Raw genomic sequence first — 21,371 nt, 5'->3', positions numbered from 1 at the left:
AAAGAAACAGTCGTCTTCCAACAACAGTTACAGGAACACATTACTTCTCATAAAGTAAGTTAGGGATTTCCCAGCACAGAGAAGTTCTTTGGTAACAAATATGAAACCCCCCAGACACGGTGTTCACCCAGGACCACATGTTTCCAGGCCTGTGATTCAGTGATAGAGGTAGCCTGTTTGGTAAGTTTCAAACTGTTTGGTGCTATTCTGATTCTGCATCCTTTGGACACCCTGCCAACCCCCCTAAATATATAGTACAAATAAAAGCTGATCAATACCTTTTCATAACAGCGGCAGGCAGGAAAGTGTGCCCTCTGCTGAGTGGGGATGCTGCATTTTACAGTGCAGAATCCATTTCTTAATGTTTGCAGCAATTTGTAAAAGCTTTTAAGTAATAACATACATAATCTTTTATTAAAAACACAAGGCGATCTAGATTTGCTGAGTGCTGAAGTACTCTTGGAAGTCACATTAACTTTTCTATGGCTTCGCTTTTTGAGTAAACAGAAATGAAGGGTAAAGTAACCTTACTATTTTCTTAAGTGATCCACCTTTTTCAGGGAAAGCAGAAAGAACAGAGGGAAAGCATCAGAACTGTTCAAGAATTGTTGCAAATTACATGCACTGTTCTCTCAAAATGTCAGTTTCCAACATCCTACACACCTGTGGGCTCCTGGAGGAGAGGGGTGACATAATATGAGAAGGATTACCTCTCTTTACGGAAGGCAGTGTGAACTTATGGCCATGCGCTCTAAACGTGCAATAACCAAAAGGGCATTTCCACCGAGGTAGAAAATAACTGCACGTCAGAAACGTCTGCTTGGAGGTTTTGAGTGTCAGATCTCAACTGCACAGTGAAAGTGAACTGGAGGATAAACAGATTATGTGGGAAAATCAGACAGCGATTGTAGGGACATGCCTCCCCACAGTACTTGAACTTGCCTGGGTTTATGAGCTCACTGGAAGTATGATTCAAAAGTCTGGACAGAGACTGGCCAATTGATTACTGTCTCGGAGACACGCAGGAGAAGCTGGGAAAACACGCCATGAATGGAGCCCAAGGCTGCAAAGGCCAGAACTTCTCCCTTCACACATGGTCCACAAGGACAAGTTTACGGTATAAGCCCAGCTTGTAACACTCGGTGGTGAACATGCAGTGCTGTGTGTGTGCACCTGCCATGTACACGTGCTTGTGAAACAGGGTAAGGATCAGAGCCTAGACTTCAAGGCATAACAACTAAAAAGGAGAAAGAGAAGAAAAAATGAGAAGCTTTTCCTTTACCTGCCCGCGGGTTTTAAAAATACTTGAAAACACTAACTCAGTGAAATGGCATCACTCAAGTGATAATTCAGGGCATGGCTAAAGAAAAATAGATACCACCACAAATTAGAAGAAAGAGGCACATTGGTTTATAACTTCTGAACGTTGTCTCAACTTGCGTTTCATTATATTTATTCCCCAAATAGCAATACTCTCACTCTTCACGAAAAGGGAGAGAGGTATTCATCTAATCAAATTCAACAAAGTATCAGAAAGCTATGTCTGATGGACCAAGTAAAATAATGTAACTCAGTATTTCTGAAAACATAGATTAATATTTCAGAAGCTGAATTACTTCTAGTTTTTAGAGGCCTAATTTACAGTACCAATTCCAATCTTCCACTTTCTTTCTCATTATTATTTCTTCTTCACAAGTCTTCCCCTCCCCCCTTGTTTTCTGGGTAGGCATATTCATGAGGACACCTAAGCTCTCAAAGCGAATGTCAGCAATCTTTTTTTTCATGTTACTCAGCTAGGAGCTCCATTGTTATGAGAAATAAGAAATTAAAGGAAAGGAGACTTAAATCTAGCCAGGCCTGGCAAGACATTAGAGGGACACAGATGGTTACTAAGTAAATGACTGTTTTTGGTAACAGTGGAGGGTTGTGTTTTGTGTTTTGTGAGGAGTGTTCCAAGGACGTGGCCCCTTGCCTGAGGGACACACAGGTCCTTCAGAGTCATCATGAAAGATCTAATTGTTCCTCAACTCTCTATATTTGTAAGTATGGGACATAATGCCTCCCCGCCCCAGGGGGCATCTTGGAGAACTCTCCTTAGAGTTCATATTTATGACTACACATCTGCCAGGCTTTCTTCAGCGCATGAGAATGTACACTTATGATAACCCAAAGGTGTTGAATGAAATCCGAGTAGCCCTCTCAATCTTGTTAATTTTCTGCAGGGCTCCCTCCTCACAAACCCACCACTAGAAAAATCATCTGACTCTCAGGAGGCCAGAAATTGCTGGTTAAAAAATCCTATGACATTTTTTCCTCACTGAAAGTGTACACTTGCCCAGGTTTGAATTTGGAGAACCAGTTTACACAATCTTCAAAGGAAATCTTGCAATATCTGCCAAAATACCACATGGGTGTCATGGTGCATATTTCTATGGAAAGATGACTTTTAAATTCAGATAAATTACTAGAATTCCTAGAACTCCAGAGCACAAGAGCAACAACGTTTCACTTCTAGATAGACTTTGGCTACATTGCAAAATATCCTGGGAAATATTCATTTAGGCAGAAAATACCACCATAAGTTCTATCATTGAGGGTAATTTTTTGTTCATTATTTGTTCATTTGAAAGTAATCTACTTTGACTACTATAAAGTATATCAGGATCATATCCAATTATAGATAGATAATACTATCTGGTAGGCTGTTGTTTTCATTTTTTCATAAATGAAAACAGTAACTAAATGTATCATTTGGAGGTAGGGGATTTTCCAGGAAAGCATGCAATTAAAAGCTCCTTTGAGTACAATGTTTATCTTAATTAAATATAAGTCAGCAAATCCTTATGAAATTAATAACAGTTTATCGCAAACTGTTATTGGGAAAATCTGCTGCACCCTACCTACAAAGTTAAACTGTATACTGTCCAAATTTCATAAAAACCAAAGAATTCAAAATACGAGGTTATAAAATGGTCAAATGCAGGGATAGCTTTTAGAATCAGCAATTTATTTCCCAATAATTTCTGTAAGGCAGTCTGAATGTTAAGAATGACCAAAAATACTAGGCTAGAAGCATTTAATTCTACCAAAAATGAGTTCTGGTGGAGAGCCTCTTAACCTCAAAGGTAGATTTTGGAAGAACTATTTGCCTTAATAGGTACATAGGTACATGATCCACTTAGCTTCTAAGAATATGACCTACTAACCCAATCAACAAATGTTTATTGAGAACCCACTAGTAGTTTTAGAAATGTTCAAAAAATACATAAGGATACTTATCTCAGCACTGTTTAAAAGTGAAAAACAGAAACAACCTAATCAGTATGAAAGACTGACTATATAAAGTAATACATACTTCTGTGATTTAATACTAGGAAGCTTTTACAAACACATAGAATTTTTGTTGGCATATGGTCTATCTACACAAGCTTTAGGAAGTCAAAGGATTTATCTATTTTTTGTACACTTATGTACCCTTGGCAAGCCTGAGAGTGTAAATTGACCCCGATATGCTCATCATGGAACAATGACCAGGTTTCTGTAACAATTCTCCTACTTACCACCATCTCTAAAATATTTCTCTGAGGAAATTTTGATCAACTCTTATACATTATTTCCTATTAAGACAGTCATAAGGAAAAAAGTCAGTTGTCTTTTTTACAACTTAGATATAAACAAAGTTCAAGAAAAAGAGCTTATCTTATTTCCATCAGGAGCTGTCCTGGGAGGGCCTGGGTGCCCTTAGATTGCCAAACCTCCACAGAAAATCAGACTGCCCTTCAGTCCTCGTTTCTGCAATCTGTTTCCCGCCACAACGTAGGATAAGGAAGAAAAAAATGCTTCCTGTCCTCATTTGTCTTCATGCCCAAAGGGTTATTTGAAGGGAAAGATACTCATTCGCATTTAAAATTGTGTCTAGAAGCCATTTTAAATCACAAATCAAATTTACAAGCATATAAAAAATTAAATTTACCTAGCTTTCACACTGAACTTTTTTTCGAAATATAGCATTTTCTTAACAAGCATGATTTTCCAAAAATAAAAATTTTCTATTACTGAAGCAGATTTTTTAAAAATTTCAAATCTCATGAATCAGAAATCTTTACTCATCAATTTTAAGTAACCCAGAGTATGTTCTGTTCATGTTTTCATTAGCTGCCCTTGTTACAGTTACCTGAACCAGACCTTAGAACAGACACTAATAATGATACTTGACTTTTATTCTTACAAAGGAAAATAACAGTATGTCGATTCTCAGTGGGACAGAGATACAGAAATACAGGAAACTAAACAAGTAAACAGGTCAAAACGAGTCATCATTAGAAGAGCACTATCATAGACTCTGCTTTCACACTTGATCTAAATATCTCCCATCCATGTTCAGGTTAGTAATTGCTTAAGACCAAGAAAGGGCCAATGTTGGAAGGGGGTTTAATCAACCTTACTGAAAGAAACTTGTTTCTTTTCCATATATAATTTCTGCTTAAGAGTGAGCGCTTGGTATTTCTACTTGCATATCATGTTTTTAAAAATGATTAAGAGACTCTGATGATACATAATATTTAAAAGATCCTTTCTTGACAAGGTTAAGTTCAGGAACTGTAACAAGCAGTTACAGTCATCTCCAGGCACTGCCAGTTTGAGGCTTCACTGTGCTAACTGAAAGCCTGCCTGCTGGACGGTATCCCCCACATCGGGTGGCTTTGCGCTCCTTGGTTTAGGACAGGGTTCCCAACGGACAAGTTTCCGTTCACCTGGTTCTGGGTGAAGGCTGACTGCATTCTGTTTTATTCTCAACCACAGAAAAGACACCAATGATAGAAAATCAAGTAATCAACGGGTAAAGTTCGACCTACCGAAATCTAATCCTATTACTTTAATAATTTCATTGCTCTTTGTCTTACTGAGAATGATGAGTGGTTAAACAAGAAAAAACAACATCCACCTGCAGGCTTTCTGCAGTTCAATGAGTTGGATTCTAAGCTAAGCTCTACCGTGTTTATTGTCATAGAGTTGGTACAGGTAATTGGCTGATGTCAATCTAATATTATAACATTGGTTTTAAAAACATGGCAAAGCACATTCTTAGTGCCACGTGGTATTAGTACGTACCTCAAAGCCAGGACTCACAGGAGACTGAAAGATGAAGGTATAAGAGCAAAAAGCAGGCAAAGGTGCGGAATGAAAGGAGAAAAAAGACAGGAAAACAATGTTATTGGAAGAAACTGATGCACATTACTCAATAATGTTCCACGTCGCTATATTTTCAAGGAAAAGCAGGGTTATACCAGTCAGTCTGTGGCCACAGAGACATCTCAGTTGCAAAGTGCTTTTAACATTTAATCAGAGCTATAAACACTAAGTCAACTCTGCAATAATGTCGTTTATAGCGTGAACTGTTAGAGGTAAAATAAAAAAAAAAAAAATGAACTTGTCCTGGTCTCAGTGATGAAAGATGGTGCTTTCATCTTGTTGAAAATAAATTATAGTCAAAATGAAGCATTTTTGACCTTTAAGTGAAAGATGAGATTTTCTTCACAATAATTCATCCTCTCTCAAAGGGAAAAGAAAGAAAAAGGTCATCAAAGTAATCAAACGTTACATAGTTGTTACCCGCCTGCAGGCAGGAATAAGCTGATGAATAATCAGGATCAGTCAGTGGTTTCCTAACTGGGAAAGTTCAATGGCGGATGAGAGTTTTAATGACAGAAATGTGCCTCCAGTACATTCTTTGCTCACTTCAGTGTCTTTGATGTATCTCTTTGGCTCCTATTTGATTTCATTCAAGGTTGAAATACTATTCAAAAGCAGAAAGGTTATTTTTAGAGAGGAGAAGCAGTATCAATGAAAAATATAAGATAGAGCTTGATTAAGTAGACAACACTTATCTGGTAATTTATATTGAATATGTTCTTTTTTATCCTTGTTCATGCAAGCTTTTTTTTTGGGCAGCTGTATCTCATAAAACAACTTGAACTAAAATATATTTCACTCTTTTTCATAACAAAAACGCATGACTGTGTTTTGAAATGCGATTTCTTTTCCAGTGTTGAATGAACTACGGCATGTTGAGAAAAATCCTATTATGTTTTCTGAATCCCCTTATCCTCATTTGCAATCTACAGCCAATTTTGTCAGGAACTTTGTGAAGTTATGTACGTTTAGCTTGAGGTTCTGCCAAGATGAATTGTTACTGAGTAATATCTGTTAACATTTCTGCATTGACGGGATGCATGTGCAGAACTCATGGTCAACAACCACTAATTTGAAAAAAATCCAGCTTTTAAGAAAAAACCCTGACTTTTAAGAAAAATTATAACCCTGTCTGCAGGTACTCTGGTGAGATATTTGCATGCAGAGGGGGCAAAGCTGTCCCGCTGGGAAAGGAAATCAAGTGTTTCAATTTTCAAATAAGATAGTGTCCTTTCCATCTGTAAAACCAATATCCAAAGCTCATTCTTTCCCTCTAATTAGTAGCCTTGTACATCTTTATTGTGCAATCACATCAAAACTGAACTTCAGCTGAGTGCTCTTTAGTGCATATGTGAAGATGGTCTGTACAACATACATTCATCCACTGGTTGCCGAAGTTATCATTTCCCACAGTGCCTGGTTTCCCCACAAGATGTTCGTTGGTTTTACGAGGACAAGGGCTTCCATATTTGAGTTAATTTAGGAACACTAATTTCATTATAGCAAGACTTCTTAATTATGCTTAATAACTACTGTGGTGGCCAATACTTAGATGAACCAAGAGGCATTTTTCAATCTTATTTGATCGAGATAATGTTTTTGCAGAATATTTTATGGGGCATCGTTTTGAAGAAAGATTATGAGAAACGCATACTAACTTTTTATCTTGCTATCAATTTAAAATCACCACAAATGTCAGCAGATTACCAAGGAAAAAGAGAGCCACCGATTCCATTGGTAGTTAGTTGTATTACGCCACAGTTTTGCTCCCCCTTGAAGGACGATCATATGAATTTCAGTTTGCATCTGTGATAAGAACTACCATAGGACAGGATGCTTATTGTGCAAATGATACTTTGTATCCCAGGGTGATGTGGCACATGACTTTTAATACAGCACCCAAAGAATTTGTTTCCTGGTACTGAATAGTGTAAATTTATCCATTTTCTTTTAATCGACTGATAGGGATCTCAGAACATTAGTTATTTATTATGCTGATATACTATTTTATTCTTTTCTCACATCACCTGTGTTGAAGAACCCCAATGACTACATAACTTCCTATTAGTATGGCCTTTGCTATTGTTATTTTAAAACATTTTTATTGAGGTATAATTTATATGAATATGTAATATTCTAGGTGTACAGTCTGATGAGGCTTTGCACATGCACACACCCACATAACCTGCACCCACATCAAGACACGGAATATTTCCAGCCTCCTTGAATCTCACTTCTGCTCCTTCCCAGTTGGCGTCCCACCAAGAGGAACCGTTGTTCTGAAGCATCTCACCAGAAATTGGTTTTGCTTGACTTGAACTTCATACACTGGATTCAGAAGCACAAACTCTTTTGTGTCTGGCTTTGTTCTTTCAGTATTATGTTGTGAGGTTCATCCATGTTGTTGAGTAACTCAATAATTCATTAATGCCATTGCCAAACCATTCATAAACTCCATTCTCTGACTACAACAGTATTGGTTTCTAGTTTGAAGCTATTATGAACAAGGACATGAAGAACGTGCTTGTAACACAGCTTTCTGTGACTGTCTCCACACATTTCTGTGCATCAATACCCAGAAGTAGAACTCTGAGTCAGTTGCTGCTGAATCACATGTGTCTGTTCAGCTTTAGAAGACAAATACCAACCTGTTTTCCAAAGTTGTTGAGCCAGTATACACCCCAGCAGTGGTGTACATACGTTGCTCAGTATCTTCACCCATACACGCTGCTATTGTCAGATTTTCCTTCAATATCTGACATCTTGGTGTAAGCACAGCTCATTAACTTTAAACTCCTGGATAACTAATGATGTTAAGCACCTTTTTATGTGAACTGGCTATCTTCTTTGGTAAAGTGCTGTTCACGTATTTTGCTCTATTTTCAGTAGGGATGCCTATTTTCTAACTTCTTTGCAAATGTTCTTTATACACTCTGGGTAAGAGGTTTTTATAGAGTACATTTTACTGAAATGTCTTCTCCCACCCTATTACTTACTTTTTACTCTCTTGATGGTATATTTTGATGAAAATAATTTCTTAATTTTAATGACACCCAATTTATCCAATTTATCAAAATTTTTCCTTCAGCACAGTGAGTAGAGTCCTGCTTACAGAAGCTTCTCCTGCCCAGCGTTCTTGCAGACGCTCTTCTGGGTCATCTCCCGGAAGCCACGAATTTACCAAGAATCGACTTTGCATACAGTGTCTGGTGGGACCAAGTTTCATATTTTCCATGTGGACATTCGATTGGTCTAAGAAGTATTTGTCACAATACCCGTCCTTTTCTCACAGCAGTTTTATTTTTGTCTTAAGTCAGATGGCCTACCTCTGCACACGATCTCTGGATTCTGCTCTGTTTCACTGGTTTATTTTTCTGTCCTTGTGTAATACCACATTGTCTTAACACTTCATTCTTAATATTTGACATTTTGTAATACTGCCTGCCTTAACCATGGCTTTATAGAGTGTTTGGCAATGCTCCAGCTTTGTTCTACATCACAGGTTCTCAGCCTCCGCACTAGTGACATTTGGGGCAGGACGTGTCTCCACCAGGGGAGGCTGCCCTGTGCACTGACCACTCTGTGTCCAGTCCCTCAAATCCCGACTGCCTTAGTTGCTCTTGGAGCCTTCAAACTGTTTTGCCTTGTCCTTTCATATTCTATTCAGCTTTAATAATTGGCCTTCCCAGGAGAGTTGACTTGATAAAAGCTCCTCCCTCATACCTAGGAGCATAGTTCTAGAACAGATTACTATTAACTTTTTGCCTAAGACAAACTTTCCTTATGTGATTCTAGTTGTCTCTGACTTTTCTCAAATATTATAAGAACATATGCAAATATGAATAAAAAGATGAGTAAAGTATAGAGAAATAATAGAATCATTTAATAGGACTTTATGGAATAATATATAACCATAAGGATAGAGCCTGAATAGTTAGAAAAATGTAGCATATTCCTCTAGTTATTGGCGAAATTAGTGCCTGCTTTCTTCTAGTCAGTGCACTTTATGATAGACTGAAACTACAAGAAAGCACCCAAAGGAAGCTCTGTAAAAACTGAGTATGGAATGTGGGTGGTGCTTGTGGCTCAAAGGAGTAGGGCGCCAGCCTCATATACCAGAGGTGGTGGGTTCAAACCCAGCCCCGGCCGAAAAGATAACAAAAACTGAGTATGGAATGTTCCTATTTATCAAAATGAACATTCATTTGAGTTATATGCCTGCTTTATGCTGTAACAAAATTTAGGTGATATAATCATCGCAATATTTTCCAAAAATGAAATAATTAATACAACTTCTTATAGCTGTCTTCAAAATGTATTTCCAATTCCCATTCCCATTCCATTATTTATGTCAATAAACTTGCATGTACGCTAGTAATCCTAGGCAATAAAGACTTTCATATAGTTTCATCAGAGCAAATCTCAAATTTTCTCCCCAAATAAACCCTCAGCCATGCCACGAATTCCTCTAATAATCTTCAGAGAACATTTTTTATCTCTGGTTTCTAAATTTTGACAAACTATGTTTTGCAACATTAACACATTAGTTGGTGCTGCTCTGGCCCCGCGACCATGATAAAACCTCACATATTTTATAATTTCACTGAGCTCAGTGATAAAAAAGCAAACTCGAAGCTGTTGGCTATTTGATGAAGCAGTGACCAATCCACAGCACAGGCCCTGAGGAAACACTGTCATTAACACCCTGCGTGTCCCCCCTCCCGGCACACTGTCTTGGGCTGACACTGCTATCACATCATCCCACAGATTTCTCATGTAAACGGGGAAATGGATAAACAGGAGGCCATACCAGAAGGGGCTCATCAGGGGCGCTGGTGGAGAGCTCGGCAGATGATGTGCGGACGGTGCTGAGCCCGGTGAGGGAAACATTCGAGAGCCTTCTCCGCCTCACACCACTGCAATTGTTGGGGATTTTAAAAGCACATCTCTTATGGTAATTCAGCCCACATCCTGGAAAGAGAAAATGAAAATAACTTTTGTTCAACCATAAATTAAAAAGCTATTTCAATACTAGTTGTAAAGTATACATTTAATAAAATAGTAGTGGTTGCATTTTTCTTGAGGCTATTTAGAAATTCACACTTTCACTTGAACTTTTTCTGATTTATTTGGACATAGATTTTGAATTCTGATCATATTGGGCAAACTCTGCAACTACGCTAGTTTTCATTTTTTAAAACGTCTGTGATACAATGGACTTGGGCTCTGATGGATCTAACAACACAACTCCCAATAGATTGTCTGGGCCATTTTTGGCTGCCCCAAGTTCAAATGTGAATGGACACACAAGGGAATATTAATCAAACTGCATCACAGCTCTTGGGCTACATTGGTTTGAGTCCTGGCTCCACAACTGGCTTGTCTACATGGTAGGTGAGTGATCAATAATGGGAAACAGGGAAGTATCGTTTTCCTTTCAATATTTCTACTATTCCTATTTCCCGTGCAGCTAGAGTTCGCTACTTAGAATCCATGTATCACATAGCAGGCCCCACAAATTTTCATAAAACTACACTTGAGGCAGAGTTTCTTCCATATCACTGACTCCTAACTTCCCTCCTCACAGAAATTCAAAAATTATGGTTAACTATTTACAAGTTGCATCATGAATGTTTGGTCATTTTGTTTCAAGTTCAAACAGCGCTGTCTCCCAAAACCAAACCAAAGAGAATAGTATATGACTATATGACTGCATAAGATTTTCTTTCTTTATTTTTATTTTTGTATTTTTTTATTACAGTTTCAGGTTAATTTTGGCAGCATAAGATTTTAAGATGATATCCTGTTGTTCCAGCATCTTGAATTCTTCAGTTCAAGGAGTTCTTCCCACAGGCGTGATAAAACTGATATTGGTAGAGAAATGCAAGTACAAGTTCAAGTTTGCCACTCAACAGCTGAATGCCCTTGGATGGTTTGATTAACCTCTTGAAACTCTGCTCATTTCAACAAACGTGAAATACCTATAATTCCCACTTCTGGCTTACTTAGATGCAAATTTTATTTTTACTCTGTTGCTTAAACATCCAGCACCATACTGGAGACAAATACATCCAAGGGATAAAGGCGGAAAGATGTGCGAATCGGGGTTCCCCATTAGACCGTGTATACTGAAGACATGCAATTTAAAGAAATGAACAGAACAGAATCCATGCACCCCAAAATGCCTGGAAGATAATTCTAAGAGAAGGGCACCATAAGGGAGGTCAGAACATAAGCGAATAGCTCCAGCATGCCCTCAGGTTGGGAGAGCAAGAAGACTTAATTTACCTTCACATTTCAGGCCTTGGCGCACCAGCCCCCAGAGCATCTCTCCACAGTGATCGCAGAAAGCAGGAGCTCTGTAGGAATGAACGAAGAGGGCGTGCGGACGAATCTGAAAGTCCTCGAAGGTGGCGGAGGCTGTAAAAATAGCAACATGGAAAAAATAACTTGAATGGATACCCTGATCTGTAAGTAATAAGTATGCGAGATAATCAATATGCAAGTGTGGACACAGCAAAGTTGGGGAGGATGAAACGCAACACGGCTCGCACTTTCAGCCCTTAGACTCCATTCTTTGCAGCCACAGTTTTACAAGTCCTGACACAGGAGCCCTGCTGCCTTCCTGGCAGTTTCCGACCACTTTCAAAATAGTCGAAATGCTAGAAGAAAAGTATGAATGAAAGGATATCAGCCCGATTTCCAAGTAGCCAATGCTACATAAATTATTTTGCTTTTTCACTTCCTTATGTGAACTGGCAAGGTCTTAAAAATATTAATGAAAATTAAAAGTCAATGAATTCAGAAAGACCTGAAAATAATGTACTTGAGTAGGATACTACGTGGGAAGAGGTATCCTAGAAGTGCAGAATCCAGTTGAAAGAAAGCTAAGAAATCTGAGCAGCCTCTTGGAAAGCGAGACCTGTTTGAACTTTTGGGCAATGTAACCGATCCCTAACCAAGCATCCTCTTCACCAACCCAGGTAGAGAGAATGAATACATTCACCGTGAACTGGGTGGGCTCTTTCAGAAATACACTTCAGCAAACCTTATTTGTGCTGCAAGGTACTTTTTGTTAATGCTGATCATTGCTTATTCTATACAGCACTTGCGTGGAATATTGAAATGCCCCATTTTTTTTTAATTACACATTTGCATATGATATTTTTATATTATAAAAGAGTTTTATGAGGGTTTTTTTGCTTGTTTTTCAAATGAAGGAGTAGAAAGGTGTCAGAGTATTGAAACTAAAAGATCAGCCCTTCTCGGAAAGTTCTCATGGAAAGTTGTGGATCTTTCCAGACCTCTTTGCATCCAGAAGCTTGAAGCTGAATCTGCAGAGTAGAGAGAACACCAGCCCGGCAGTCGGAAGAGCTGAGTGAGCCTCTGCCTTCACATCTCACTTAACAATCCTAAGCCTCAGTTTCTCATACTTAAGAGGAGAAGTCACTGATGACGACTTCTCCAGTGAGGTCAAGTTTAAACTTCCATTAATGTTAAAATAGAACTGCATGCACTTGACCTGTTAGGTTTCACAAAGAGAGAATTTTTTTGGAAAACCCAGGCCTTTGGTAAATCCTTCTACTCTGCCTTTCTTTCCCTTCCTCCTTATAAGTGAAATAAGTTTAGGAAATTTCACATCACGTTTCCCCCTTCAAGATTCACAAAATCATGCTCAGTGCCTTTTCTAAGTAAATTAGTTAAAAAGTGTGATTTGGGTACCAATCATCTACTTTGATGGTTTGGTCAAATGTCTCTAATTTCGTGAATGCTAAATTCTCTTTAAAATTGGTCCCTCACGCTCATGTACAAAATTGGTTTTTTAAAATGTCAAAGGAAATAGTTAAAGTAAATACTTTATGTCAACCATTAACTCCTAGCTTCTTCCCTCATCCCCAAAGTTATCCCTCAGGACCAAACAAATATGACAATTCTACGGCAGCAATTAGTTGAATAATTGCTGTAGTTTTCAAAATAAGGAACACTAGGATTTGACAATACAAATACAAAGCTGTTCAGACATTTCTGGAATTAGTCAGGAAGAATATAAATAATTAAAGACCTTCAATGGCACCCCGCCCCCTAACTTATGTCACGTAAATTTGTTTTCTAATTTTTGAGGGGATTTAACATGCACGAGCAGTTGGCACCCTTGACTTATGTTTAAATGCCATATTTCTAAAGTTCAATTTTAATGCTCTCCTGTTAATTTCAGAATAATTAAAAACATTTTTAAACTAAAACTACCCAGTGTGGTAAGAGTTTTATACCCATTTGAAATCAAAGCACAACACCCATTCGTTCTGAATTTACCTGTTCCGCACCCTCGGGGAAATCAGCATTAGCGGAGTGTATGCACGTCTCGCCTAATCACAAAATTGCACTTCAGAGATAATCACTTAGCACAGGAAAACAAAGTGAATACTGTAATTCCATTTCATTTCAGTTTAGAAATCAAAATGGACAGACAAGAATAGGAACATTCAAGGGTCTCGAGATTCCAAGAGAGGAACAATGTGCTATCTGTCGGTTTGTCATAATCAATCAGCTGACCTAAATTAAAACCGTATGACAGGGCAGCAAAGGGAACACAATGGGCCCCTTACATGGGTATTTGTGCCTCTCTGATTTGCTCCATTCACAGTCTATTGTTGTACGCCACTGTGTGAGAGGAGAGAAAATGACATGCTTTTCTTAGCCATTGAGCATTTGAAACAGGTAATTGAGCCCCGAACCCTAAGATAGTCAGTAGTTCTTTCAATGTTCATTATAAATTGTTGACAAAATGGAATAAACTGTTTGGTTAGCAGGACGGAAGAAAGGAGGCTTTTGAAGCAAAATTAATCTTCAGAGGTCAAAATTATTTGCATACTAAAATAAAATAATGTCAGATCTTCAAAAAATTTCAGCAATTTTTTTTTTTTTCTGGTAATTTTGGCTCCTTGGGAGAACCATTAACTCTTTCTGGCTATGACAAGTTAGAACTGATATAAGAAGAAGAAACACTCAACACAGTGTAAACATTAATCTCATTCCGTTTTTTCAATCCATCTATGATACAGATATTCTTATCTTCATTTTATATGTGAGAAAACGGATGCCCCCAAATTAAGGAGCTGCATTAGTATACACAAGATCAACACCAGAATCGTACAAACTCGCTCAGCCATTATGACTCAACTTACCACATTTCGTTGACCATAAAAACACTATGGATTATATGTTGCACCTTTTATGTAGCATGGAAACTATTTTTTTAACTCTGCAATTAAATATATATAACAAAGGCATCCTTATCTCAGAGATATTAAAAATCTGGGGAAATAAAAGTCCATGAAATACAGTATAGAATAAAATTAATTCAATTCAAGATTAAAAAGTCTTTTAATATGCTTTCTGCATAGAGTCCACATTTCCCTCCAGACACACTGGAGTTAGGGGCAACTACTAGATTTTTAATTTTTATAAAAACCGGAGGTAGTGCATAGTTCACAGTCAATTAGAGCTTTATAAGTGATAACCATGTCACCATATTGAATTGAATGGTTTGGCCCAAAGCAAAGTATTTTTATTTTATATATTTTTAAAAATTTGGAAGCTTGCTTATGAAAATTTAATTTTTCCTTAGCCTCTGAAATATTTAAAATACTTTCTGGATAATCCTACCCCACCCACCCACACACATATTAGAACCTTCTTTATAATGAGCCCCTAATATTCTTCTGTAACTTCTATTTGGTGGTCATGGTTCTGAAAGCAAGCCTTTAAAACTGAGACATTTTCATATATTTAAGACAGTTGTGTAGGCCCAACAGTCCTAATAATCTGAAGCCAAATAGTCCTAATAATCATGTTTTATCGTATGTGTTTTATCTATATTTAGAACCTACTCTATAATATAGTAGTATAGCTGGAAACAGATAATTGACTATCTGCTGTGAGTTGAAGTAAAATAAGGATTATAACACAAAATTACAACACAAAATGCAGGAATGAAAAAACATGGAAGAATGGCTAAGTCTGTGAGGTCTGTCAGGAAAAGACTCATCAAGAAGGGCCCCTGCACAGAATCTTGAAGGATAAAGAATATTTTGGAAAGCAAGAGTATTGGGTAAAGAAAAGAGAAGGCATTTTTATATACTCTGATTTTATTTAATTATACATAATTCACAGGATTATCTACATATTGCTTTATAGTTATTGTGGGTTCCTGGCACTTCATCATCTTTGGTGGACAGTCAGGGTGGTCGGCAAGTGACTTCAAGTTGTCCATGAGGCGAGTAACTGAGAGATGGCACTAGACCATTTCCATACTATTGTGACCAGATGTGTGACAGTGCGTGTAAAATTCAGCCTGCACGTGGCGTGAGCACCCGGTGCACATCTCCCTACAGCCCGAGGCTGGGCCCTTCCCCTGCTTCTCTGCTGATCTCAGTCTCTTCCAGATACTTCTATCTCTGATTCTCCCTTCATACAACCATCGTTCAAGTTCACCTCAAAGTTCAAATTTTTTAACACCTGAAAACATCTAGAGTTGGAAAGAATGCACCGAGAGTAAGAACATTCAATAAATTCTTGTTGAGATACTCATAAGCGTCTTCCAGATGGCTGAAGAAACAAAGAAGAGAATCTCCATTTCTGACTTAACGTCTGACCAGAGAATCGTCAGTGAGATACAATAATGGGAACTTGGGAGGCTGTGAATATTTCATCTCAAAGATCATAGAAGCCAATAGAAAAAAACATAAATTAAGAAAAAAAAAGCCTCCAAGAAGAATAAGGTCTCACAAGCTGGACTGAGAACACAGTATTAGTTATCCTAATTAGGGAGAAATGGGGGCAGAAACGAGAGCATCTGATGACCTCAGATTCAGAATGGCACTGTGTCAGGCACAGGAAGTACCGCACAGCTCAGCCTGGATGTAAGTCAAGTGGCCAAGGAGGGCCAAAAGAAGGAAAAAGTTGAAGCTTTTAAAAAGCTAAAACAGAACAAAAGGTCTTTCAGCTTTGTTTTATGTGGAAAGAATGCAGAGATAGGTCTGAACCACAAGCGGGTGGGGGTGGGGAACAGTTTAATGTTAACAGACGACAATAGGAAGAGCCAAACTATTTTTTTAATAATTTTGTTTGTATCTTTTCTAGATAAGCGAACCATCCTTAAACTAAAAGTTAAAAAGAAGAAGAAGGAACGTACTCAAGACTAAAATAAAGTCCAGGATGGACGAACAAAGATCATTCGAGATCTTTAAATAAATTATTTTCAATAGGCCCAAATGAATTATGTATGAGGACTCAAAAGTTTGCTTTGAATATTAAGAAAATGTTTACTTCAATATTTTAACAAGAATAGAGAAGTTTAATAGGAGAGTAATGAAGAAATGTAGCCCTATTTGTTAACAAACTTTTCTATAAAATAATGATAATTAGAAATATGTAGTGGTATATATGTAAGAGAGGGAGACAACCTCCCTTCTCTAGGACAGAATTGATAACCCAGAAATTTATCCTATGTATGAACACAGAAGAACTAGAAGGGGACAGAGTAACTCTTATTAAAACTCTAGAGAGAAAGGGACTTAGTTAAAGGAGCTGCGCATAAATCTGCAAAGGGGTGGAAGAAATCAAAGGAGAAATTCATTGCCATGATCACGTAACAGGCACTGCTGGCTGACTTGCCAAAAAGTCATCTAATACTCTCTTCTGATTAACATAGTAGTTGCAATATGTTTATTTTTAAAAATTACATATTCAAGGCTGCAGAAAGCTAACTAGGTTTCATACTTTCAGGTATATAGAACCATCATTTCTAATATTCAAGGACAGATCCGTAGGTGTTTTTAGATACCAGGTAGGCAGATGACAAGGCCTCTGTTACAGTATGAAAATGAAGAAACATAATATGTATTCATTCTTGCTCAGAAGGAAAGAAATTCTTTCTTCTTTTTTTTCTTTTTAAAAGCAGAAGGTAGCAACAGGACAGTAGGAGCTTTTGATGGTGTGCCTAAAACCCTACTCAAGAAGTACTTTAGTAACTACTCATGAACCCGGAGAGTTACAGTTACTGCATGAGGGATGCTTTCTTTCTCTTCTAGGCAACTACGCTCTACAGATGTTGCAGGACATTTGTTTTAGAAGGAGTAATTCCTCCTGCTAGGAAGATGATGCTATGAAATATACACAATTATTACTTGTCAACCAAAAAATAAATTCGTTTAAAAACCAGCTACAAATGGAATCTTACGTAACTAAAGGAAGGCTGTGACAACATGGAATTATTTTATGTCCCGTACCTCCGTACGGAGTTCACCAAGAACTCTCCCATCAATATACCTCTGGCTTCAGCCCCTTGTGATGCCTGCTTCCCTTTCATACCAACTGTTCCTTCTGTTTCACATGCAGCTACCTCGACAGCCCAACTACTACTGGTTTCATGGAAGGCAATTTTTCCGTGGGTCAGGGGGTGGGGAGATGGTTTCTAGATGATTCAAGTGCATTACTTTTATTGTGCACTTTATTTCTATTATTATTATATTGTAATACATAAGAAAATAATTCTCCAACTCCCCATAATGCAGGATCAGTGGGAGCTCTGAGCTTGTTTTGTTGCAACAAGATGGTCCCACCTGTGGGTTATGGTCAGCAGTGACAGATGAAGCTTCCCTTACTCACCCACCAGTCCCCTCTTGCTGTGCAGCTTGGGTCCTAACAAGCCACAGGCTGATGCTGGGCCATGACCTGGGGTTTGGGGACCACAGATCTACCCCTCATGTAACTAACACCTCCTCAACCACCTCTCATCTTAGTGTCAGCTATTCTGGGAAGCCTCCTGGGATGTGCGCACCCACCTGCAGTAGACTGCCCTCCTCTCTGTTCCACAGCCTCCTGGGCAAACTTCTATCATAATATGTCTCACTGAATCCTGCCACTCTTTGCTTGTTTATCTATCTGTTCACACTAGCAACAGACTGCTGCAGGAGAGAGACCACAACTTCTCTGAGGATGTATGTGCACAGTAATAAAATGACTGATTAATGGATCATAGTTGAGTAAGTAAAGCAATGCCTTTAAAACACATGTTGCTTGCCTGGAATTATTAAGTTCTAGTAGTCTGTAAATAAGAGTATTTCAAATTCAAAAGCAAAGCCCATCAGAATAATAATTTGGATCACATTTTTAAAAGTGCCTAGCAATGCTTTCCAGAGATATCCTTGTTAGCATCTTTTTATTCTATAGGTAGTATGGCATCAGTAGTGATGAAAGCCTTGACAGAGAACCAGGGCAGACCTGGCCTCTAATCCTGATTCCAGCAACTGGGTGATCTATGGGAACTTATTTCACCGCTCTGAACCTCAGTGTTCCTTTCTATAAAATGGGCTTAATGAAACTCTCTTTGTTAGGCTAAAAAACTGGCACAGCTGGGACACAAAGTGATTAGCACAGTACTTGGTATATATACCAGTGGCAGTTGTCACAAACAGTTGTCAGCATAATGAAGACTATGAGATTTTTGGTCAGAAAACTTGTGGGTAATTATTATTGTCATAATCATTAAAACTAATGGAGGGGAATATTGCTTATAAGTCTCTTACCAACCCAGGGCACTTAAAAACCAAGGGCTAAAAACTGTTATTATTTGTTCCCTCTACCATTTCATAAAGAATATGTTTCCACTGGAGAGGAAATTGCTTTTCTATCCAGTGTTCTGGTTAACACTAACTAAATAGAGCTGAGTCCATAGGGCTGTGTCTAGTTGCTTCACTAAAATGAATCAATTAGCAGTTGGGAATTGCAGTAGAGAAAGAAGGGTCACCATATCCTGATGTGACTGAATGACAAATGCCACAGCTGGAAAGAGATTAGAGAGCATCTCAGGTCAAGAAAGAATATAAATGGTTGCCCCATGTGTCCAACATAGAGGAAAAAGAAAATTAAGTAAAAATGTCATGGAGTCAAATTCTAGCTAATGAGTGCAAGCTCTGCAGGCACCCTGAACGGAGGGAAAGAAAGGTCAAGTCTGTTTCTTAGAAAGCTCCATCACCTACGAGAGACTTTATACCCTTAAAAGGATAATGACCTAATTTACATGAAGAACACCAGCATACAAATTACGCTTTAGACTTCTTATAAAGGTACGGTAGACAAAGGCTAAGTACAGTATTATACAGAAATGTTCTGACAGGCAGCAGGGTTTCTTGGGACAAATAGCTTCACTGTTGTCAAATACATTTGCACTTAGAGACACCAGGCTGAGGTCTTATATGCTTTGCTTCAAGTTTCTTTTAGTCTCACTGTACTTTTCATAAGAACAGATGCTTATTTTTGGTCCAAACAACAAAACTCTCATGAGCTGTGAAATCTGCTGGGTATTCCCACTTGAGCAGAAGCAACAGTTCCACAATTGCCCAACCCAATTCGGTGCTTGCTGACCAGGCACGTGCTGTGTGCAGGATTGTTCTGGCTGTGGCTCAAGGGTGATGAGAGGAAGGAACCCTCGTGGTACTGACAGGCGCCCTATATTCTTTATGAAAAAGGAAGCTGGCAGATCTAGCTGATTCACTTTAGCTCTTTAAAATAAAAGAGGTTTACTAACTGAAAATCTGACAGTTTACTGAGATACAATTTACATAAAGTAAAACTCATTCCTTTTTGTGTGATGTCTCAACAAACACATACAACTATGTAACACATACAACTATGTTACAACTATGTAACAACTAAGATCACACTCAAGATAGAGAACAATTCTACCACCACCACCCCCAACTAAATGTTCCTATTCCCCTTTGTAGACAATCCCTTTCCTATCATTTTCCTCCTCACAACCACTGATTTATTCCTGTCCCTTTTACAATATGTTATGTAAATGTATGTTTTTGCGTCTAGCTTCTTCCAGTATTATGCATTTGGAAGTCATCCACATTCTGTGCGTCCATGGTTCATTCCCATTTAACGATGAGTTGTATTTCATTTGGTTAATATGCCACAGTTTCTTTGTCCATTCACCAGTTGAATCCCTTCTACACCATCAGTCTATCCATTCGCCAGGGACTTGGGGCTAAGCATCAGCTGGCAGTTGAGGAAGGTGGGGACCCAGAGTCCACAGCAGCAGGCTCCCTTGAGATGGAGGTTGAATCACATGTTTATTGTGATTTATACAGGCCGTTCACATAACATGAGAACTTTATTGTTGGAAATGGTTTTTACAACACTGGACAGCAAATGACTTTTAATGTTCGATAACATAGCTTCATTCCTGTTTTCACGTAGAAGCCTCAGGACCTCTCTGTACTTCATTATTCTCACCTTTGAAATAAGTATAATTAACTCAAAGAATAGTTGCTAGGATCACTGAAATAAGGAAACATTTAAAGTACAGTATAGTACTTGGCATTGTATTATGGTAGCATATAAAATATGATAGACATATTTTCACAAACTCATATGCAGATATATAATAATATTTTACATGGTTTATAAAAATTAACTCAAATAGATCATGGATTTAAACATAAACCTAAACTATAAAACTTCAGGAGGAAAATCTAGGAGGAAGTTTCTATAACCTTGGTTTAAGCAAAGATTTCTTAGATGACAACATCAGAAGTATAACTCAGTTTTAAAAACTGATAGACCACCAAAATTAAAAACTTCTGGCCTTTGAAAGACTTGTTAAGAAAATGAAGAGAAAGCCACAATCTGGGAGAAAATATTTGCAAAAAAACACTTTTGTTAAAGTACTTTTATCCAAAATATATTTTTAAAAAACTCCATAATTTTTAAGGAACCAAATGATCCAATAAAAAAACAAGCCAAAGATTTGAATAGAAAGATCAAGGAATCTACAGGAGTGGCAAATAAGCCCAGGAGTCCTCATTACAGAACTTTGCAGATTACCAGGCTTGGGTGAAAAGTTCGCGATAGTAATCACCATTTATGATATTCTTTGAATCACAAAAAGTATTCTGTGTTCAAATATTTAACCTACAAATTTATGTGTTTTGGGATATACCTCACTCACTCATATGCAGGAATATCTGCATTTCATTTAGAATCTTCCATCTCCGTAACTGAAATCATGAACTATTTATTATTATTATTATTATTTATTTTTTTAGAGACAGAGTCTCACTTTATCGCCCTCAGTAGAGTGCCATGGCGTCACAGCTCACAGCACCGTC

General features: G+C 38.0%; 1 protein-coding gene across 2 annotated transcripts in view; it reads right to left on the bottom strand.

The window, feature by feature from the left end:
* PRKD1 (protein kinase D1) overlaps window positions 1-21,371 on the bottom strand; it is a 305,211-nt gene that overhangs the window by 71,024 nt on the left and 212,816 nt on the right. The window contains exons 3-5 of one of the 2 annotated variants that reach the window (XM_023514408.1): window positions 11,482-11,613; window positions 10,004-10,164; window positions 5,113-5,136 (exon numbers count right to left, since the gene is read on the bottom strand). In XM_023514408.1, coding sequence (XP_023370176.1) covers window positions 5,113-5,136; window positions 10,004-10,164; window positions 11,482-11,613 — 317 coding nt within the window. The remainder of the gene's footprint in view (window positions 1-5,112; window positions 5,137-10,003; window positions 10,165-11,481; window positions 11,614-21,371) is intronic. The other variant, XM_012806446.2, reaches the window with a different exon arrangement.

This window comes from Otolemur garnettii, unplaced genomic scaffold (assembly GCF_000181295.1).
Source record: "Otolemur garnettii isolate 467f Iridium unplaced genomic scaffold, OtoGar3 scaffold00052, whole genome shotgun sequence".
NCBI lineage: Eukaryota > Metazoa > Chordata > Mammalia > Primates > Galagidae > Otolemur > Otolemur garnettii.
The sequence above is the reverse complement of the archived record's forward strand: the minus strand, read 5'-3'. Positions and strand labels throughout refer to the sequence as shown.